The sequence below is a fragment of the Pleurodeles waltl genome, chromosome 3_2, assembly GCF_031143425.1.
Source record: "Pleurodeles waltl isolate 20211129_DDA chromosome 3_2, aPleWal1.hap1.20221129, whole genome shotgun sequence".
In the NCBI taxonomy this organism is placed as follows: Eukaryota; Metazoa; Chordata; class Amphibia; order Caudata; family Salamandridae; genus Pleurodeles; species Pleurodeles waltl.
In genome coordinates, this window is record NC_090441.1 from 74,049,450 (window position 1) to 74,067,745 (window position 18,296).

General features: G+C 42.4%; 1 protein-coding gene across 1 annotated transcript in view; it reads right to left on the reverse strand.

Moving 5' to 3' along the window:
- Positions 1–18,296, reverse strand: part of MKS1 (MKS transition zone complex subunit 1) — a 225,202-nt gene that overhangs the window by 167,669 nt on the left and 39,237 nt on the right. The window contains exons 4-6 of the mRNA XM_069226780.1: positions 14,349–14,504; positions 11,690–11,787; positions 6,193–6,321 (exon numbers count right to left, since the gene is read on the reverse strand). Coding sequence (XP_069082881.1) covers positions 6,193–6,321; positions 11,690–11,787; positions 14,349–14,504 — 383 coding nt within the window. The remainder of the gene's footprint in view (positions 1–6,192; positions 6,322–11,689; positions 11,788–14,348; positions 14,505–18,296) is intronic.

The following is an 18,296-nucleotide window of genomic DNA, read 5'->3' on the forward strand; positions in this document are numbered from 1 at the left end:
TCTTTGTCTGGTGCATGTTTAGGCAGTCTAAGAATAACTTGCAGTTTTTACATAGCACTTCGTATTACAGGTTCTGCCATTTCATAGCGTTGCAAAGCAGGTGCCATTCTTAACAAAATAGTTATAATTCATTTGTATCGACCTTGCAGAGATGAAGAGGTGAAAAAGCGATGTCAGGATTGTAATCTGTGACATTCTCGTTCTGTCAAGACCTCTGCAGTGGATGCATTAACCAAGTGACTAGAGTAGAGCTTTACAATAGGCGATAACACGTGCTCTTGATAACCTCCGGAGGGTTACTCACCAAGCACATAGGATAGTTCTTGGCAAGAAGATGGCAAAAGATGTTGTCTCCAAAATGGTGAAAAAGGAGTTGTGACTCCAGACCCAAGCACTTCACAGCCTCAAGCTTGATAGCATACAACATCTAGCCTTTGGATGTAAATTGGGCCTCTACAAATAGAGTTCAGTTAGCAGAGGCAGCCATTTTCCTAACCCGGTAGCACAAAGAAGCAAATACAAGGCTGCCACAGTGAGAGGAGCAGTGTATCATAGGGCACAAACGTGAAGCAAACTCCATCACTTCCTCCTCTCGGAAGTCACTGGTGTCATGCCTTTGACAGTCCCCTCACAGCCACAGTGACCTAGCAGATGCCACTTCTGGAAGTGCTGTCTAAAACAGTGCTCAAATAGCACTGCTTCCTGTTTGAAGAGGCCCCACTCAAAAAAAAAACAATGGTTGTATCACAGGTGCAGAGCGCCTCCCCATCACTCTCTGGACTCCTATGTCTAATATCAGAGCCAGTCTGTAGAAATGAGTCAAAAACACACCCAAGATAGTGGCCTTGTTGTGTCCTATCTCCTGCAGCGACAGGCCTGGTAGGGTTGCTGTGGCACCTGGCATACATCCACTACACTCCAAACCAAAACACATAGGTTAAAGACGTCGTCATTTACAACGCCAATAGTGCTAACTCTCCCGAATGCAAGACCTATTGCATTGCAAATGCTTGTTATCTGCTATGCTGACTCAACTCGTCTGGCATCACCACTATCCCACGTTGCTGTGAGTTGTAATCCTCTGGCATGTGGCCCTATCTGATGCCCATGCTCACCTACCTAGTGGCATCATCAATAACCTCTGAGGGCACACCAGCTAATTGGACAATCATAAAGGTGTCTCTGAACAGCTGGTCACAACAGAAACTCCCTTTAAAGTCACAGACCACATGAGGTTGTTGAGGCGTGGAACACCCAAATTCCTTCAGCAGCATTAAAAGAACCCCATGAACCTTGTCAGGACAGAGAATGACTATGCTCTTAGTCTTTGAGAAGACAAGCTTTATGAGAGAGACACAGACAACATGGTCTCATAGGCGATGGACCTAGGATTGCAGAGGTGCTGCAGCACCCCCAAAAAACATTATCAAGTTCTGAAGGTGAATGAAGAATAAAAATGCCTTTAAGTTTTGTTCTTATCGCATCACATTTGCTATGCTTCAAAGACAGAAGTCAAATGTCAGGCAGCATCATGTGGCAAATTGCTGCTTATTCTTTTATCATTGGGAAGGGTATTTACTTTCTCTGACTGCAAGGTAAGAGGATTTTGTAAAGTGAACTATGTGACACTCTTGCAGGAGTACAGGAAGTGTGAAAGAAAATACTGTATGGTTATTTTTTGTCTAACACACAACAGAATTTAAATACCTGTAAATTAACTCTACAAGTATTTCAGAATATATCAGCAGTTAGGAAAGCAAAAATGAAGCTTATTTGTTTGTAATTATGAATTGTGAAAGAAAGAAAAAGATTTAAATTGGATCAACACAAATTAAGGCACTTGTGTAAATGATAAAACTTGCTAAAACATTGTCGTTTGGGTGCTATATCGTATCAGTAAAACTGTACATTTGTTCAAATGTAGTGGCCATTTCAATGGAAAGCATGCCGTCTGTTAATAACACTATGGGGGTTATTACAACTTTGGAGGAGGTGTTAATCCGTCCCAAAAGTGACGGTAAAGTGACGGATATACCACCAGCCGTATTACGAGTCCATTATATCCTATGGAACTCGTAATACGGCTGGTGGTATATCCGTCACATTTGGGACGGATTAACACCTCCTCCAAAGTTGTAATAACCCCCTATATTTTAGTAATGTATTTTTAATAATATCTCCAAAATGTACAACCAGCTATATACTACACCTGTATCACTCTCTTGCTGAAAACATTTACTACGCTTGTTTTCCGTAAGATGGTTGGAATTTTCTCAATCTCTAGGACTTCTGTGATGCAACATTCCCACTCTGAAATGTGTTCCAGAACCACTGCATGGTCAATGTTCTTTTGGCCAAAACATCTAAGTAGACTAAGTCTAAGTCTAAGCACTTCAACTGAATGAGATCCTTTGTATCCAAGTAAGAGTTACTCAGATCCAGACAATTTAAAGTCATTTGTGTACAATTAGAACATGACACCATGACAATCCACTGGGCTTATGGTCGTAAATGGTTTAGGACACCTTTTCTGCCTCCAACTAATCTTTCAGGAGGAATGCATAAAAGTGGTGTAGTTTTACATCATACTGAGTAGTAGCTGAAGCAGCATAAGTGAAAGGAGCTCTTCATGCACACCATACCTAGACCACCCAGAATTGTATAGGTGTTGTGTACCCAGGCACAGCTACTACATGACCTGCTGCAGTGACCCAATGGCGGGCTTCTACCATATGGCGTGGCAGGTCCCAGAGATAAAGCATTTTTGGGAAAACGTATTCAGATATGTAGGAGAAATTATTAATGGCCTCCTCCTCCTCCTGGACCCCAAACAGTGTCTACTAGATGTGCAACCCATTCCGAAAAAGAAGAAACACACTTATAGGCTTATTAGTTGGACACTACAAATGGCGAATTGTCATGATCTGGAAATCAACTTGCATCCCATTGCTGTCAATTTTTGGTCTTAGGCACAGAGGGATGGGGGGGGGGGGGGGGGGAATGAAGGCATATGCAAAATGGAGTGAGATCATTGAAAAAGTGGAGGCTAAATTAGATGTATGTCCACCCTAATTAGAAGACCAGTGAGTTAGGTTGAGTCCTGGGTCGGATGAAGATGTGGCCGGTGACTGCATGGTCGCTGAGAGGGAAGGAATGCGCCATATGTGCCATCCCTTGGACAGCTGGGAATCCCACATTCCTTTGGATCCAATGTAGAAAATGAACTGTAGTATTGTACTTTGCACTACACTGAAAGACAAGATTGTGAATTACGAAGATACTTGTCACGTTACTCATCAGTTTACTTATACTATTGTTTGCACTGCTGTTTCGAATGATGATTTTTGTATCTCTCTGTCCTACTACGGCTCCCAGGTAATAACGATCACTATGTCACAGTATGCCTTCATCAGGCCTTGAAAGGATGGCAATCAATTACTCTGTGTGGGGCGGGAAGGCAGGCACATTATATGCCTGTGTAAGATGTACAGAGAAACAGACAATAGCGATTTGTAAGTTTTGTGCACAAACCCAAATAAGAAATATATATATCAAAAAAAGAGGGAAAGGGGTTCTTCCAGCAACATTCATAGGTCAATGCCATAGGTAGCAAAGAAGGACAATATGGATGATGAAGAGTGTGGATGCCTCATATATATATATATATATATATATATATATATATATATATATATATATACACGTGTATGTGTGATGTTTGAAGCACAAACATAGCCAGAAGGCAGCAGAGCTCTGTATGAGGTCAAAGGCAAAATTATAGTCATCATGTCCTAGGAGGGGTAGCTAGTTTCTAACAGCAAACATGGACTGTTACAGCATCATGATGTAGTGTTTTTAAAGAGGCACGTCTTCAGCTTCTTATAAATTGGAGTAGGGTTGGTGCAGTCCTAATGGATGTGGGTAAGTCATTTCCAGCTGCATATGTGTCAAAAGCCAGCAGAGATGGTGAGTTTGACAGCCAGGTTAGAAGGCATGTGGGCCATGGTGGCTTTGTAGATGATGCAGCTGGTTTTGAAGATGGTGCAGGCTGCCGCTGATGTTCAATCAGGCTCGGGTGATTTGTCATATTTCTTCAAGCTCTTGACGAGTGTTGGACCATGGAGCAGTGTACTGCCACCATCCATATGGGAGAGTACAATGGCCTGAACAGCAGCTCTGTAGTCCTTTTCTGTAAGGCAGGGTTTCAGTTTCTTTAGTACAGAACTGGTACCAGGTCGTCTTGGGCTTCCTTGGTGATGAGGGTGCCCAGGAAAAAAATCAAAGACTTGACATTAGGTGAAAGTTGGAGTTCAAATCCATCCACGTTTATGTTGATGAACTAGTAGGATTGGACTAGCTTTTGCTTGTTCTTGGTGAATAACAGGAATTCTGTTTTGGTTAACCATATGGTAAGTGCTGGACATATGGGTGGCTGGTCGAAATGTGAGCAACGTTTGCAGCGTTGGATGTCAGGAGGCGATGGTATCTTTTGATGTCTTTATCTTTAAACTGAATTATAATCAAATTCTACTCTCTTCTGTAGAGGATATCAATTATCTTCATAGAGGCAATATATTGTTTTGTAGTAGGATTGGGTGTTCAATCTGACTGTCAGTTCCAAGATGGTATTCAGTTTAAAATTAAACTGCAAAGGCCAATTACTTTGTGAAGGCACACCAAAAGTGGGATACGAGTTGTGTTCGTGGATACACTGGAGGCCATATAATTCCAAAACATTGCACATAAAAAATGCAGTAACTCAGACTTTCTGCAGGATCAGTTTGGCCTACTGGTGCATAGAAGAAATCCCTTTAAAAGAATAAAATGACCCATTTAGGTGAAGGAATGGAATATGACTAATCTGTTTGTATTCCCGGGCTAGGTAGAATTCAAGAATAAGGTTAATTACTGCTGAATGCCACAGGCAGAGTGTCTAGGGCATGCTGAAGGAATTCAGCTGGCTTCATGTTGCGGTTCTGACACTGGGCACAGATTACAAAGCTTCACACATATTACTGTTGTTTCACATGGAGCAACATACACTACAGCTTCAGTAGCAGTGGGATTTTGAGTTGTCTTGACTAACTGGCTAACTTGTTGTCCTTATACCATTGCAATGCTTCCGTTCGACCACTGATAAGGGCAGAAACAAATGATAATCATGAAAAAGGAGAATGTGGTAATTGTCACATTAGATGACAGAGTCAATATTCCATGACTCAGGACATCTGAAAGCACGTTTCCTTTCTGCTGCTCACCTTGTACCTTTCTGGGGCTCTGAACGTTTTAATACGAGTACTATTTTATAGTGCATATCTGTATTCCTTTTCTACAGGGGTTAGCTGCAGGATTCCAGGAGGAAGCCGCTGCCCCCATCCTTGTGTTACTTCCAGGTGGACATAGAGGTGCTTGTCTCCTATATGTAAGTACAATCCTTGTTTGTGCAATAGAGACCAGAAACAGAGTAGCTTCTTCTGTCCTCTTTATACAGGGGCTGCAAAGTGAATATCTGCAAGAATAATATGCACAGAGATATTATGTTTCTCTATTGCTGTGGGAAGTTCTAATTCTTACCTGGGAACTACACTTGTGATAACCTAGTACGCTAGTACAGTTTGTGGTTGCTTTCTCAGTATGTACATACTAGAGTTGCTTTGCGTTCTCAATCTTGTTCCTGTTCACTATCCTGCTTTTTTCCTGGTGTATGCCATCTCCTCCTTCTCTGCCTCTGTACACCATCTCCCTCCTTCTACTCTCATAATTCCGGACCATATGGAGTGCTCCACTCTTACCCCATAACACTAGATGCCCATTCTTTTAAAGTGACATTTTCATGCACAGTGTCAAAGAGAGTGAAGGACTGTTCTGCTCTGTACACAATCCATATGATAAAAGGTTAAACCTCATGATCTTCTAATTACACTTGCTTTCGTCTCACTAATATATAAATTTGATCTTGCAAACAAGCAACCTCCTAGTGGATATGGCAGCATGAGCAAACACAAATACATACATACGCATACACTTTCATTATTTGATTACATTATGGACTGGGCTCCATGTTATCATAGTCTTACTCTACAGTTACTTTCCTTAGTGATGGATTCATATGAAACTGTCTAGATGTCCAACCCAGGACGCAGTCAGAGAGGTTCAGTTGCCCCAGGATGCTGCCCAACAAGGGTCACTTACTTGCCATATGGTGACAGGTCCGCCATGATATACATGGTCTGCACTGGTGTGTTGATCACATGGTTGTTCTTGATAAACTCCTCTGATGGGTTCCAAGTGATGATGCGAGATTTGAATCCACCTCCATCCCTACAAACAATACATAGGAGACACAAGAGAAAGGTCATGGCAAGTGTTTTGTAGTGATGAAATGTTAAGTGGAGTGTGAGTGTTTAGGAGAAGATGGTATAAGGAACTGAAAATATGGAGAGAGTGAGAAAGACCAACACTGAAGATTGAATCTAAGTCAATATACCACAGGAAGGTAACAGCAGCATACACTATGCTTGACAGGCTTCTGTAGTGTATTCCTTACATGCCCCCATACCCACTCACCCACCTCACCCATCCTGTGCTGCTTTTGATTTTGTTTTTATCTGCTGCTTCGACCCCGGTATACTCTGCCCGAAGGGAATGAGTGTGATCATGGAAGTGGGTGATGACCAAGAAACTCCAGTGTGCACAACTGTTTACCCCCACTGAATGAGTGCGGAGAGAAAAAGCTGATCAGAGTCACAGAGAGTGGTGTACAAGTGTAGCAATTTGTGGCTACTCCATTTCTCCATCATGAAAGAATACATCACACTGCACCAATAAACCTGTGCACCTAGAGATTTCAATGAGAACTGGAAGGTATTTCAGCAAGTGGCTGCAATCATTTACGAGCTAGTATCGAGGGTGGCCAATTACTACACACTGCCAGAAGCCAGCTATTCATATCATCACAAAGCCCTACTAAAGAAGTAACCTTAATTTTAACTTTTTTAAATTGTTGTTTAAGAGCTAGTTATTTTTAACAGGATACACAGCATTTTCAAGTACAAAGAAAAAAACCAGCCTCATTCTACATAGCACTCAAAAGGCACAGAGTTATCACTGTGATATTGTCTAATGCATAGATCACAGCAAAAAGGGTTTAATTAAAACAAACTCAGAAATATTAACTTTCCCAGAAGGCATATTCCAATTTCTACAGTTGACAAACACTTTATGGCCCTCATGTATAAAAATTCCATTTAAGGAATCGGAAATTGTAACAACTAACAATTTGCAATACCTTAAATGAAATGTACAACATGGATGTTAGAAGTGGTCGCAGTTTGCACACTGACTTTTAGCGAACCCATTGGTATTTTGAGAACCAACCTAGGTATTAATAGGTAGGTTCGACCTACCTTCTTTATATACATGAGGTAGATCGTACTTTGATACTCGCTATGATTCACTGCAATGAGTGGCATGGTGGCCTGCTAGGGCCAGCAGACCACCAGCTCGGTGACTGCTTTTAAATACATCAATCTTTAATAGGATGCATTTAAGAAAACATTACCCACACCTTTTTATAAGCAGATAGTAGTTTCACGGACCACTGCCTGCTCACAAAAAACTTTTTTGTGAACAGCCGCAAAAGGTAAGGGGTCCCATGGAGATCCATTCCCATTTTCAAATAGCTTACCATTTCCTTTGAGGAGGTGGTAAAATACTAATGTTTTGCGACCGGATTTTGAATGCAAAACATTAATACACCTCTAAGGGAATCAGTATTTGGAATGGGCATTCTTAACACGCCCCTCCCAAGTACCGATTAGGTATGTATTCCCAAACCCAATTAACATATTACCGAAACACTAATTGGGTTTGGTGACTAATAAAATGTCATTTTGTGGTCTGAAAGGCATTCTACAGTCGGAAGAGCTCAGATTTTACAAATCAGACCCTTACCGACTGTAAAATGGCACGACAGAGGAGGACCTAACAATTTTATCAAAAGATGTTTGTTTTTGTTCATCAATGGAAACAACATAGCTGTATATTCAGCTACAGCTAGAGAAAGACAGAACACTGGATTGCCTTTGAAGCTAAACTTGAGACACTGTTTACTGAATAAACCTTTTTACCCCCACAGTATTTCTTTATCCTGCATGTATAACAATTGCTACCTACAGTCAAGAATATTCGCCATAAGAACAGGGTAAATGGATGCAGCTTTTCGGGTAATGCATTACTGTTAACATTAAAGATAATACCGAGGTGTTGTATTTCTTAAATATTTGTAGCCAAACAAATCAAAGTTAGATAATCCGTGTGGAATGAAAGAGATCGGATGGGTGAAGGATGATGACAGTGCACTGGACGACATTTTTAGGCGTGCCTTCTTCACATGTTGTTATGATGAGGCTCTAAGCTGCTGCCTGACAAATGGGAGGGGTAGTGTGGTGAGTGGTATCTATGTGGCGAGAAGCGGCAACCGCCGCAAATCTCAAGGTGTTGGTCGGGGGGATTGGGATTGGGGAGAAAATAAAAAACAATAACATTAAACAAATATATATATATATATATATTTTTTTTTTTAACTTTCCTTCATGGGCGTCGCCTCCAGCCTCGTGCTCCACTTCTCTTCTGGAGTCCCAGCATTCACTGGGACACCAGAACAGGCTCCCCAGCAATCCTGGCACTGCTTTCATGCTAAACCTAGCATGAAAGCAGCGTCAGGATTGGTCTGAGTGGCTTGGACTGCCGCTCAGACACAACCCTGGGGTCTTCGCAGTTTCTCCAGCACAGCTATTCATCACAGCCGGTTTGGAGAAACCTAAGTGCGCATGTGTGTTTAGCCAGCCTAAGACAGCTGGCCAAACACACATGCACACTTAGGTGCACTCTCTCCTCCTCTTTCTCCCCTTCCGTGGCCCAGCTCCACCCCTCCCCTGCACTGCTGATGACTGAGTCAACAGCTGTAAAATCAAACAATAATTTAAAATCGTTTTATTTTACAGCTCTTGGCTCTTAGCTAGGGGGGTAATGCTCCTTCTCCATTGGGAAGGAGCTGCCCCTGGTGGCGAGCATAGTATGAGACAGACAACAGTTGTCTGTCTCGGCGCAATGTCTCATCTGTTATAGCCTTTAAGGCAGGGGTCTTCAACCTGGGGGCGGGCACAACTTAGGGGGCCCTCAAGTGATCACAGGGGATTTGGGGGGGGTAGTTCCAGGCTCTGGCCAAGAGAAGCATTATGCTGATAACAGGACTTTGTTTTAGGCTGAAAAACTGAGCAGCAGTAAACTGTAATGGGCCATCACTAACATATTTTGTCATTTATATCCAAGTTGGGGAGTATGTGTCAAAAGGGAAGGGACTCTAAATACTCTTCAAAACCCCCACCACTTCTCCTAATAATCACACTGTGGATACTTTCACATGTTAGTAAGGCCTGCCTGATCAAAACAGTGTGTTTGGCGTCATGTATTTGATTGGATTTTTAAAACTGTAACAGAACTTAACTGCAATTTTTAAATAAGTCTAGACATATTTAAACAATGGCAATTTAAGAGAAGAATTGTGAAAAAGTCTGAGGGGGTCCCGATATTTTTTTTCCCCACAGAGGAGGGCATGGCATTAAAACGTTTGAAGAACACTGCTGTAAGGTGTTAACTACCCTTCCCATGGCAGAGAATTTGGGTCTATACAGTACTGTGGGTGCATTGAGTGGGCCTCAATTTCTGCATATGCGCCTTTCTTTAAGTCATGAAGCCAGGAGAGGACTTCCACGTCATGGAGATTCGCTGTTTGGCAAGTGGCAGGGCATATTTTGGGTACGTTGCGAGCACTTGGTTAGCTCTAAGAAGAATGTGGTGCCACCCGGGGGAACTGCGTCACCACTATGTCGGATTTATGGCCCATGGCCACCTCCAAATAGTCTGAGATTATCGGGTAGTGCCACACTATATAAAGTCTGCGCTGCGGCGAGTGGGTATGGACCCCAGAAACATACGTTCTATCCGTGTAAGCAAGCATTGTGCCCACTGGGTGTTGATGAGCTCCAGGCCAACATCGGGAGCTCATCAACCATTAGGGCTGAGACTGGTGGGTCTGTCTTGAGTATAGATGCGTGTCACTGCGTGTCTGGCACGTCCGTGCGTGAGAAGTGCTTTTAATGGTTGAGAAATGTTTGGCATATTGCGTGTGTTCTATTCCAAAGTGTGTTTAGTAGGTGTGCCTTTGATGCATAGAAGAAATAGTCTCAGTGTGCAGCCCATTGGTTTCGACTAATTTGCTGTTCAGCCTTAATAGGCCATCTGCAAACAGGTCCCCCAGGTGAGAAGGATGGCTTCTGTCCATGGTCCAGTGTTAACTCTAAGTCAGAAATTCCTACAGCCAGGCATCACCCGCAGCAGGAGGCCAGGGGCATACGGTGCTGGTACCTTCTCAGTGTAGATGCCCCTCGTCCAGTTGTGTCTAGCTACCACTATTACTGCACTGCCCTCCATTGCTGGGGCGCTCGGATTCGATCCCAGAAGCCATCCCAGAATACGGTTTGGATGTGTCCCCAGAAATCAATTTTCTAGTAACTGAAAGCAGTCACTACTGAAGAAATATTTTTCATTAACCAAATGACTGGTCTGTTTAGTTTCTTTATGATTATGGAACACATTTAGAAAGAATTAGGTTATTTAAGTAAATATTTATTTTTCTGCATAGCTGAGCCAAAAGCAACCTTATCTATGACTGGACAGGAAGCCCAGCAGGAGACAAAGGTTCTTATCCATTAAACACTTGTATTAACAGTGGATGAAGACTATGTGCCTCCTCCCTCCTGGTCCTTCCCAAAAACGCCACAGCCCGCACTTGTATTGCTGATTATTTACATCCCAGAAGTTATTTATGGAAAAGGTAGATCATGCTATAAAATGAATCATTTGAAGACCTTAGTTTAGGCACTTTACAAGCTGGGGGGTCTGGTTCGATATACCAACAGTCCCATAACCCTAATTTTGTTACATCACTTCTAAACCTAGGATTGACTTTCACCACCGACCTACTTTAGTGGTAGGATACAATATATGGTGAAAGGGTGCTAACAGAATATAACAGAGCAGTTAGCATTCCAGAGGGGAACATGGGGAATGACAGTATTTCTGTAGGGGAGTGGATGGAGAGGGAATGTTACTTGCATGTCACAAACATTCGCCCACATGAGCATAATTTTTAAATTCACAGTTCTTCAAAACATTCAATGAAGCTGGAGTGGATCTCCAACAGCCAGGAAAGATGGAAGAGCTGTAAATCGGATAAGGATACCCAGAAAGGAGTACTGATAAATGTCTTGGAAAAAATAACCATCTACACATCACCACTGAGGTCGAAACGCATCATCTACACCCTTAGAGTTAAGGAAAAACACAATGAATTTGATCCATTGGATCGTGAAAAAGAAATGAGGGATAGCTAAATAGATACTAAGGGTTGAATGAAATGAAAAGAGGATGGATGGTCTTGCTGGAATAAAAGTGAGCCCATCTAAGCCTTCAGTACCTTGAAACGGAGTCAGTTGAGGCCACAGTGAGTTAAGCCACAGCCACCTGGCACCCCAGTACTTTAAATTAGAATCTAAGCACTGACTGCCTCAAAGTGGAGCCTGCCGGAGCCTCGTTACATGATGAACTGTTAGTACTCTCCACTCACATGGGCTTGCGCTCCTGCCGTCGCCTCCTCACATTGGCCATTCTTTCTGCAAGGTATGAAGACGTTTCTTGGGTGGAACTGGTGACTGTCTGGCAATGCTGGAAATCAGAGACGAGATATTCAAAGGTTAGCAGTGAAGCATGGAATCAGGGCACAGCCTGAGTCTCTGGAGAACACATCTACGACGGCTAAGTATAGCGGAATCAATGTGAGGCTCGCCACCCCATGTCGCGAGAAGTGGAGAGCCATACACCCTGACACTGCCAGCCAAACACTGACCTCCCGCTCAAGCCTCCTTACTGAGAGGGTGGGGGGAGCAAGCAGTGAATATATGGCAAGGGTCACTCCGGCTTCATTGGTAAATGCAATGGCCCAGAGATACCAGAACGATGGATGGAGGAGGTGAATTAGCTACAAGTATAAGTAGCATTCCCAAAGACAAACAATGATACTCATACACAGAGGAGGACTTGCTTCTTTGCCAGGAGATATTAGCTTCTTCTAGGATGAAAGCGAGAAAGCAGCTGAACATCTCAAGATGGAGGGAGCTGCTAGGGTTCTTCCTCCTGCTTAAGGGAGCAACAGCAGTTGCAGACATAACAACAAGCATGTAGTCCTGGAATCACTGAACAGACCCTCGCTCGGTCGCTATACATATAAAGTGCCATAAACAGAGTGCCATTGTTTTGCAACGTTTTGTCTACATATAAAGAATGGCATATAGCCAATCCACTGTTTTCTATGGAAATAACCAAGCTTGTGTTAGCTACCTCCCTCCATGCCATCACAGGCATCGTTTCCAGTCCAGGGCTTTAATGCACTACCCAAATGTATTATGGATGTTGCAGGATATGTTTGCTTCCATTAAGTTAATTAGACTACATAGCTGAGACCAGTGATTTGTGGGTTTAAAGTGCAGGACTGCAAACAATGTCCTTGACAACATGGAACGAGGCAGTCACCAATAAAGAGATATTTGTACGTATATTTACTACCCGCAGCCAAAGAAGTACATCTAAGAATAGGTTTATTTATCCAGGGACATATTCAAATGTTAAAGCATTTCAATAACAATAAATGTGACTCTTCATTTTGACTTCAGACCACTGAAGTGGAATGTACACACCCACTTTAGGCATTCAGTTGTTGGGACTTGGTTAGATTGTTTTCTTTTCTTTTACTACTTCAAATGCCAGTGAGGAGCCACTCTCCTGTACTAATATTCTTCATTTTGCCTGACATCTTACTGCCAGCCACGAGGTTAGTACCCTCTACCTTTTAATTAACAAATATAGGAGAAATTTACTTTTCATACTCATTTCACAGAACTCTGTCTCTCCACCTCTGATTGTGGATTCCCCTCCAAGAGGAGTGGGAGGCGGGGGAGAGGCTTAGGGGGTGGAGAGAAGGTGATGGGGCCCTGCTGCCTTCTGGGGCTTACCATTTTGCTAACATCGGTTGTTCTGACAATTAAGTGGCATGTGACAGCGTTATATGGCTCAAATGGAAATGCTAATGGCTGCAAGTATCCCATCCAACATTTGCCACCTCTGTCTTTTCTTTTGTGTAAATCATAAACTGCAAACTCCAAGTCAGAAAAAGGGCCAAGCTGCAACCTAACATTGAAATACAACGGCCTGAAATGACAACGATAAAAGGTTAAACGAAGAAAACATGACACGTCTTACCATTATAAATAGTGATAATTGAAAGGTCATTTTACATCCTTTCAGTTAGTTACTTTACTGAGTGAGTAAGGGCTGAGGAGAGTTGGAAAAGGCAGTGGATCTAAAGGATCTAAGGGAAAGCTTTCTTGAAAGAATATGTATTCAATTTATTCTAGACCAAATGAGGAAGACCTATTGAAAGCAAATGTCTCTAATCAATCATTTTTTTTCATTGGGAGGCAACATAGCCTCCTGCTGACTCTAGGTGATCAAAGAGCGTGACTTCCAGGAGTAGTCAGGCTACACTACTTCATGAGGTGCAATTGATCAACTTAAAATAAGGAGTACTGGTCTCAATCAGCACTGTGATTATGGTTTGAGGGAATAAGGGTGTTGTGTTTACTCACTGAAAGGGACCATTTACCTATTGGACCCCAGACCTGCTGCCTGTAAACACAATAAGAATTTCCAACACATCAGAGACTGATTTAGTTTATCTACACAATGACAGCCACAGAACCTTCAATTAAGGCTTCTCTGTGACCCTATTTGACAGAAGACTAGACTGATACCTAATCCTGTTCATAGACTAGACACCCTTATTTAGCAGCTGAAGAACACGCCATTCTACTGGTAAAAATACTAATGTCACACAAGGTAGTCTCTAAAACCTGAATAATGGAGGCACAAGGAGACAGTGATCTGCCCACGCCCCTAAAACTTTAAGCAGGTGAGGACTTGTTTCTTATAGAACCCAGTGCCTCATCATATGGACCACACCTACTGGAGTGATTCAGTAAGAACACGTCAATCAACGAACTAGCAATAAGCTGGGCACGTTTGGAGCCAACAGGTGTGGTAGAGGAAGGAAGCAGCTAGCCAGGTACAGACATGAGGCGAGAACAAGAAATCACAAAGAAAGTGAAACCCAGGCAGAAGGCCCAGGACCTTAGGTGTTTGCAGACACCAGCCTCCTACAGCCATGCAGGTACCTCCTCCAGGTTGGTGTAGCGATCGTAGTCTGTGTAAGTGAAAATCCTGCAGTTCTTCCTCCCACCTGCTTTTTCCAACTTCAAGATTTCCTGGTGGTACTGGCGATCCAGTGGGTTCTGGCATACTGCCTCGTTCTGGTATAGGTCAAACTCAAACTGCAACAATAGGAAACAAGGGAATGTAACCACTGAGCCAAATGAGTAAAAGAAAAATGACAAAGAGAGATGGTCCTTAACATCCACGGACTGACCTAAAGAGAAAGATTGGCATAGCAACAAACTACTAAAGAAAGGAAGATCTTGTCATTGATGAAATGTCAACACACAAAGAAAGCACTTTCCTTCCAGAGCACAGAGATGATTGTAGTTGTCTGCTTGGTACTGTGCACTCACATGAAGGGTGTCGCATCAGACAGGAAAGAACCTTCCAACCTAGTAATTAACTAACCAGGGAGAAAGCATGTTCTTTGCAGGCTGGCACTGACCAGGGAAAGAGAGAGAGAAGGAAAGAGTAGAGAGCAAAAAAGGCTATAAATGGGGGAAGAGACAGGGGAGGACAAAGAGAGAGGAAAAGAGAAGAGTGAGCGGCTAAGAAATGAAAGAGTAGCAGATGGAGAAAAGAGAGGAAAATATATAGAGAGTGAAAAACAGGAGGAGGCAAAGCAAAGATATGTGCAGGGAGAAAAAAAGGAAATAGCCTGAAGACAAAGAGTGAGGGGATGGGAATGTTCCCTGTGTGGTGTACAGACGGGTTCCACTACCCAGAGTAACCAACATAATCTGAGCTCCTGGTTTTGTAGCATGTATGCAAAAGCCTAGGTTTGTTCCTTGAGGTCCTGGGCCTGTTGTTTGACATAGAGGGGTGTACCAAGCATGCCCTCATTTGACTGACAGTGGACTACTATCCCAGTCATGTGGTTAGCATGTAGATCAGTGATGGCAACACACTATGCAGGTCCTAGAGTTAATATCTCAAGTGTATGTCAAAGTGAAACATGAATTTATTCAGTTGTATATGGCAACTATAAAAATACATTAAAAATAAGTTCACCAGTGCCAAAACTATCACAACATTCTCATAAAAGAGCAAACAGTAAGTGAATAAAATCTCATCCATCAATTAATAACTCATTGATCATTCTAGCAAACAGTTCATTCGCAACAATTCAGTGAGAAAACCTGGTTCATCAATAGCATCACAGTCTTAAAGTGCATATATAAAAAAACAAAATGCAAAGAAAGAAAATTGGAAGCATTGGTGGATACATGATCAAATAATTTATAAACACTCTGATGAAGAACTAACTAAGTGTTTTCTTTAGATTAATGGCACGCTGGAGAAATCTCGCCACAGCCCAGCAGAAATGTGTTTATGGTAAGGTTTGTATGAAAATCAGAGCTTCCTTACATTGCCTACAGTTATAATGTTTCAAAATAGGCAACAGGAAGCAGCATCTAAAAAGTACAAAACATTTACAAAAAAACTAAAATGCAGTGTGGATTGAGTGGATTGATGATCACAAGAACAAAGTGGTACAATCACATGATATAAAAAGAGAAACGGGAAAACCCACCATAAAATACACTATTTAAGTCTCAAACGTTTCAAGAAATACCCATGGTAGGAAAAAGGAATCCAGACAAGCTATGAATCTGTCAGTGGACTGGTAGGCTGCAGAGTAAAATTCCTCACTGAAACTTTCTTAATTTCTTTATGCATTGTCAGAGATCAGCACAATTCTAAAAAGTTCTCATTGGGATCATGCTTAAAAGAAGCAGACAAACCTCTAGGGTTATCAAACAATTCAGGGATACCAAAACAACAGCATAATTCCATCATACGTCAGCTATGGATTTTGTTCACCAACACATAGGCAGTCTTCCAATATCAGTTGTGTGAGAGTATTCTGAGTATTAGACCAAACAGACAAACCTAATAGGGCCAGACAAAGTCTAATAATATCATTAATAATGTAATCCAACCCCAATTCAGTGTGACACAAAAAGGTAAAGGTACTGTGGGGGGCTGATAACAGACATCTCATAGGAAAATGTTATTTACCCAGTAAGCATCTGTTTGTGGCATGCTGTGCTGTAGATTCACATGATTTGCATACTCCTGCCATCTAGTGTTTGGTATGGTGTGTTGCAAGTTGTTTTTCTTTGAAGAAGCATTTTCGAGTCACGGGATAAGTGACTCTTCATTCTCAGTGATACTGCGCATGGGCATCAACTCCTGTGTTAGATTATTTTCCCATTGGCAGGTGAGAAAAGAAGTGTAGAGAAAGTATAGAGAAAGAGATGTCCATGCACATGTAACAACATATGTACAAGAGTTTATACAAATATAAAGTAACTGGAATGGCTACAGGCGTCCGGGGGAGCAGGAAGGGTGCATGTGAATCTACAGCACTTCATGCCACAAACAGATGCTTACTGGGCAAGTAGAATCTTTGGTTCGCTGGCATGTGTGGCTGTAGATACACATCCTCTACATAGACTGTAAAGCAGTCTCTCCATAAAAGTGGTGGCTAGCCTGTGGGAGCTGCAATTGACTGGAAAAGTGTTTGTAGCACAGCTTGAGCTACATAGACTTGCTGACATGCCAGTACATCCACACAATAATGCTTTGTAAATGTATATGGTGTAGGCCATGTAGCTGTCTTACAAATGTCAGCTATAGGTATGTTTCCAAGGAAAGCACTGGTGGCTCCTTTTTCTCCTAGTAGAATGTGCTCTAGTAGTAACAGGTAACTGTCTCTTTGCTTTAGCATAGCACGTTTGTATACACTTTACTATCCATCTAGCTATGCTGCTTTTGGATATTGGACTGCCTTTATGAGGTAGAGAAAAAGCTGCAAAGAGCTGTTTAGTTTCTCTAAATTCTTTGGTTCTGTCAAAGTGCGTGTTTAACATCTAGAGTGTGGAGAGCTCTTTCTACTGCTGAATCAGGCTGCGGAAAGATGGCAACTCAATGGATTGGTTGAAAGGGGATTGGGAAACCACTTTAGGAAGGAACTTTCGGTTTGTGCGAAGGACCACTGTGTCTCTATGAATTTGGAAGAAAGGTTCTTCTAAGGTTAGGGCCTTGAGTGCACCAACATGTCTGAGTGATGCAATGATGGCTAAGAATGCCACTTTCTAAGAAAGATACTGAAGAGGGCATGAATGGAGTGGCTCTAAAAGAGGGCCTATGAGCCTGGTAAGCAGAATATTGAGGTCCCAAGATGGTGCAGGAGGCACTCTGGGTGGAATAACCCTTTTAAGGCCTTCCATGAAAGCTTTAATGACTGGGATTCTGAACAAGGAAGTATGTTGTCTGTTCTGTAGAAATGCAGATGTAAGCAATAGGAAGTGTAAGCTAAATTTGCTTTCTGTAAATGAAGCAAATAACAAACAATGTCTTGGACAGTAGCTTTAATTGGAATAATACATTAGGGTTGGCAGTAGCATACAAAAGGTTTCCATTTTGCAGCATAACATGCTCTGGTTGTGGGTCTGTGAGCTTCTCCGAGGATGTCCATACATTCCACAGGCAATTCTAAGTAATCAAACTCAATGACTTCAGGAGCCATATCGCAAGGTTGAGTGACTTGGGGTTTGGATGTCTGATCTGTCCTTGATTTTGAGTGAGGAGGTCTGGCTTGTTGGGGAGCTTCTTGTGGGGCTACTGAGAATTTCCGAAGTGTGGTGATCCATGCTGATGCACCCAAGTGGGAGCTACAAGGATTATGGTGAGAGATGTTTGCCTTATCCTCAGAACCAGACGTGAAATGAGAGGGAGAGGTGGAAAAGCGTAAGCAAATATCCCTGATCAGTTCATCCTTAGAGCATTACCCGAGGATTGAGGGTGCGGATACCTGGAGGCGAAGCTTGGGCATTTTGCAATTTTTGCTGTGGAAAAAGGTCTATCTGAGGAGTTCCCCAATTTAAGAAGTATTTTTGATT